A 4,245-nucleotide genomic window follows, 5' to 3' on the forward strand; every position below is an offset into this window, starting at 1 on the left:
TTATGCAGCGGGATCCCCTCAGTTTATATCAGATATTCCTGGAGCCACAAACCACACGTAAGCATTCAGTTAATTACCCACCTACTCGATGAGCTACTCCAGTTTTGAGTGGCTGCGCTAAACTTAAATCTGTCAGGGAAACCATGCAATGAGTGTGAAATCCTCTTCAGATTTGTGCGCTCGGATCAGAATGCAGCTTGTTTGCAGGAGGATCAAATGGAGCAGCGAGAGGGCAACAACACTGCGTCTGTGCGAGGATTAAAACAGCCATTAATTAAATATATTCCTCTGCAAGCTGCTGCATTTTTAAGCTGGTGACGCAAACGTTAATGCCTGCCACGGTTTGTCACTCCATTCATCAGCGATTCTCTTTGAGGATTATTGTGGAGGACGCCTCTGGGATGCATGTGGAAGACAACACATGGGCTGGGAGTCTAAATCTCAGGGGAAGGATGGCAGGAAAATCAGCGAAAATAGTGAAATGATTGATGGCGTTTTTTGTTTTAAACCTCAAACTGTTTAAGACTGTTAAGATGCACAAGTAATTGCAGTGAAGCACAAGACAGTTTAACACGAATTCAACACATTTATTATCTTCCAATAGACCAGAACCAGAGTTTTTTTCTTTTATAAAAGGCACTTCATTTCCCTTGAACTTTGATAACTCTATCCAAACAACAAAACTTGGTAAGAGCCAAGGTGGACTTTAAATTAAATATATTTACAATAAATAAAACATTTGTACAGATTTATACAGTGAATCATGCCATTCTCAAGAAGAGGAATACACTAATATTTCCCAAGATCCTCCCATAACAGTCTTTAGTTTTTCTATCTCTTTTTTTTTTTTTTTTTTGCTTTGCAACACGGGGCATGTCTACTGCACAGAACGCTATGAACAGAAAAGTATGGGTAACAATACTGAACATTTCCCTTTATGCACAGAATACTGTTTATAGATAGTTTTTCTCGTAGTGACAGCTGTACCTGTGAGTCCCTTGGCAGCAGCAGAGAAGTAACTGACAGTTCAATTCAACCACTCATCTTCTTATAAAGTCTTTTAGCAGCTCCTTACACGGGGCGTAAGAGTGTGTGTGAGTGTGTGTGCTGCCTCTCAGACGTGTGTGGGGTTGTCTGAGTGCAGGTCAGTCTTGGCCATGTGCAGAACCACAGCAGGAGATTTGTAGTGGCAGTGTGTGCTGCCGCAGCTGACGCCGCTGCAGGGTTTCCTACTACTAGTCCTGTCCGCCAGCTTCCTGCTGCACAGGCCCTGCCAGGTCTGCAGGGTCTTGGAGCTCCACACCCACACCCCGCTGGTGATGCCCACCACCAGCGACATGAAGATCTTTAGCATGAAGACGGCCACAGTGGGCACGGACGTCTGCAGCGAGCAGTCGCTGGTGTGGCCGTTGAAAGAGCCACACTTCATCTGCAGCCCCCTCAGCTTCCAGTAGTCCATGTTGAGCCTCTCGTAGAAGTAGCACACGATGACGCAGGTGGCGGGCACCGTGTAGAGGATGGAGTAGATGCCGATTTTCACCATGAGCTTCTCCAGCTTCTCGGTGTTGGTGCCCTCTGTCTTCATCACTTTCCGGATGTGGAACAGAGCCACGAAGCCTGTGAGGATGAAGGACGTGCCGATGATCAGGTAGCAGGACAGAGGGATGAGAACGAAGCCCGTGAGCGCCCCTGGGTCCATGCTTCCCACATAACACAGCCCAGTAAGCTCATCTCCAGCCACCTTCCTCATGGTGAGGATGATGATGGTCTTAAGAGCAGGGATGCCCCAAGCAGCCATGTGGAAGTAGTTGCTGTGGGCCTCAATAGCTTCGTGGCCCCACTTCTTCCCTGCGGCCAGGAACCAGGTGAGGGTGAGGATTACCCACCAGATAGAAGAGGCCATGCCAAAGTAGTAGAGAATGAGGAAGACTATGGTGCAGCCAGTGGACTCCAGCCCTTCTTGGATGATGTACAGCTCGCCGTGCTCGCGGTCGCAGGCAATGTTCTCAGCCCCCGCCACAGAGCGGATGATGAAGGCCACAGAGTAGACGTTGTAGCACATGGAGAGGAAGATGATGGGGCGCTCAGGGTACTGGAAGCGGTGAGGCTCCAGGAGGAAGGTCAGGACTGTGAAAGCAGTAGAGACGAAGCAGAGGATGGACCACACAGTCATCCAAATGAAGGCAAAGTCTTTGTCCTGCCGGGACCAGAAGACGTCCACAGCTGGGGAGCAGCGTGGAGCACATGACTGGCTCTTCTCCACAAACTGGAACTTGTCCGGGTTCTCACAGGAGCCCACGCTGCCCGGCGAGCGGCCACTGCTGGTCCCCGGCTGCCTGGGGCGAGGGGGCACCGGAAGCATGCCATCGCCTTTCTTCACCTCTGGCCTGGTTTCGTTCTCGGGGGCCTCCATGCACAGAGCGTTGGGGTCGTTTCTGGTGGGCAGCTTGGAGCAGTCCAGTGAGTCGGGCCAGGTGTAGCTGAACTTCTTCATGATGGGCGCACACCTCTCCCTGGCCTGCTCACACATGGGTCTGCAGGCGGGGATGGAGGTCGAGACTTTGTCCGTGCACATGGGGGCGTAGAGGGAGCAGAGGAAGAAGCGGAGGTGCACATCGCAGCCGTATGCCACCAGAGGAGCAAACTCCTGTAACTTGATGGCAGCCTCCCTCTGGTCGTCGTGGTCCATAAAGTTAGGCATCCGGGTCAGGTTGTAGCCGATCCCCTCGCACATGGGGATCACGATGGGCTCACATTTGGCCGGTCTTCCTCGCTCCAGGTCGTAGGAGCCTATCTCAAAGCTGGAGCCAGAAGTCACCAGCAGACACCACAGCAAAATCCTTACCTGCAACGGGCAACCGTCCATGCTCATTATTCAAACACAAACCGAGGTCTGTCCTTTAAAAACACAGTCATGAAAAAGTCAAAAACAAGGGGTCGGACAAGCAGAGATCCCCGCTATTTCCCCATGTCGACGGCAGGTCGAAATTCAGCCCGAACCGTTACAGCTCCGTTAGACAAGCTCCGAAAAACAAGCCGCAGTCACCGAGTGCCTTCGGGTTTAATGAACAAGTCTTCAATTGAAAGAGCAATCCCACAAATAGAAGAGATACAGGTCCGTAACTGAAACGTGACAGTCGGAAACTTCGATCAAACAACTGGAGAAAGGCATAAAAAGCCCCGCGAGCCGACGTAAATCCTCAAAGCAACAAAAGAGGCAGATATGAAAGCGTCTGTTCGTGTCGTTTCACGCGGCTCCTGGTGGTTGTTTAGCGGCGAGTCTGTTTGAAAGCTCTGGCTCCTCGTCCTCCGCGTTCAGGCTGGGCACTGAAGTTTGAGAGCCGCTCAGAGGGACTTCAGTCTGGGAGAGACGGACAGCAGGAGGAGGAGGAGGAGGAGGAAAAGGAGGGAGGGCACTCTGTGACGCTCACATTTCAACCCGAGCACCACACAAGGAAAATTATCAGACAGATGCTGGAGCGTGGTCAAATACCTCTGACATTTCTGCCCCGAATAGTACTGTCAGACGCTGTACTCGGGGGGAAGTTAAATACTGTTACAGCCAGAACTCCTGCAGCCATTAGAGGAGCTGCACGGGTGCATTAATACTCAGAAATATGCCTTCTGTGGGGACATTTTTTTTTGTATAATCTTTACTTTGAAAAGTTTTACTTTCTTTTCTAAAGTAACATGTTACAAGTGAAGATAGTAAAATAACCATTTATTCACATGTATCGCTTAAGAGCAAACGCAATGAGAATGTACACTAACCAGCCATCCTTTCAGAATGGCATCTGGGGAGTTTGGAGGCAGGGTGAACACCTCTAACTGTTTCATCAGGATGTAGGTTTTCCCAGAATGAAATTGCATTGTAACAAGGTGAGCAGTCCACCCGCTTTTCCTTTCAGTGGTTTACTCATCAGAGTACAAGGAAGTCCTGCACTCAGTTATTCCTGAGTATAAACAGGGCCACATTAACGAGCAAAGGGGCCCCTGGGCAAAAAAATGCACAGTGGGCCCACTTGTCTGCTCCCAGGCTCGTTTGAGAACACAGCATTTACATAGCTGCTCTGTTATATAGGTATAGCACTGCTTTTTTGAATTGGTGGTTCAAATGACCAAAAAGTTCTTGCTGAGGGTGTTGGACTGTAATCTGGGGTTGCGTTATGCTACGTTACCAGAGTTTAACACGGTGTAACGTAAGCCGTGACAGGGAAAATGTTTGAGATCTCACTCTATGACTGC

General features: G+C 49.8%; 1 protein-coding gene across 1 annotated transcript; it reads right to left on the minus strand.

Moving 5' to 3' along the window:
• Positions 1–566: 566 nt before the first annotated feature.
• fzd9b (frizzled class receptor 9b) lies at positions 567–3,371 on the minus strand. The gene has a single exon (XM_075473640.1). The coding sequence runs from the start codon at positions 2,870–2,872 to the stop codon at positions 1,115–1,117; it is 1,758 nt and encodes a 585-aa protein (XP_075329755.1). The 5' UTR covers positions 2,873–3,371; the 3' UTR covers positions 567–1,114.
• Between the last annotated feature and the right edge of the window lie 874 nt (positions 3,372–4,245).

This window comes from Odontesthes bonariensis, chromosome 9 (genome assembly GCF_027942865.1).
Source record: "Odontesthes bonariensis isolate fOdoBon6 chromosome 9, fOdoBon6.hap1, whole genome shotgun sequence".
NCBI lineage: Eukaryota > Metazoa > Chordata > Actinopteri > Atheriniformes > Atherinopsidae > Odontesthes > Odontesthes bonariensis.

Excerpts from the sequence above, each read along its gene's own strand:
- fzd9b (XM_075473640.1), bottom strand. The coding sequence starts at position 2,872 with ATGAGCATGGACGGTTGCCCGTTGCAGGTAAGGATTTTGCTGTGGTGT.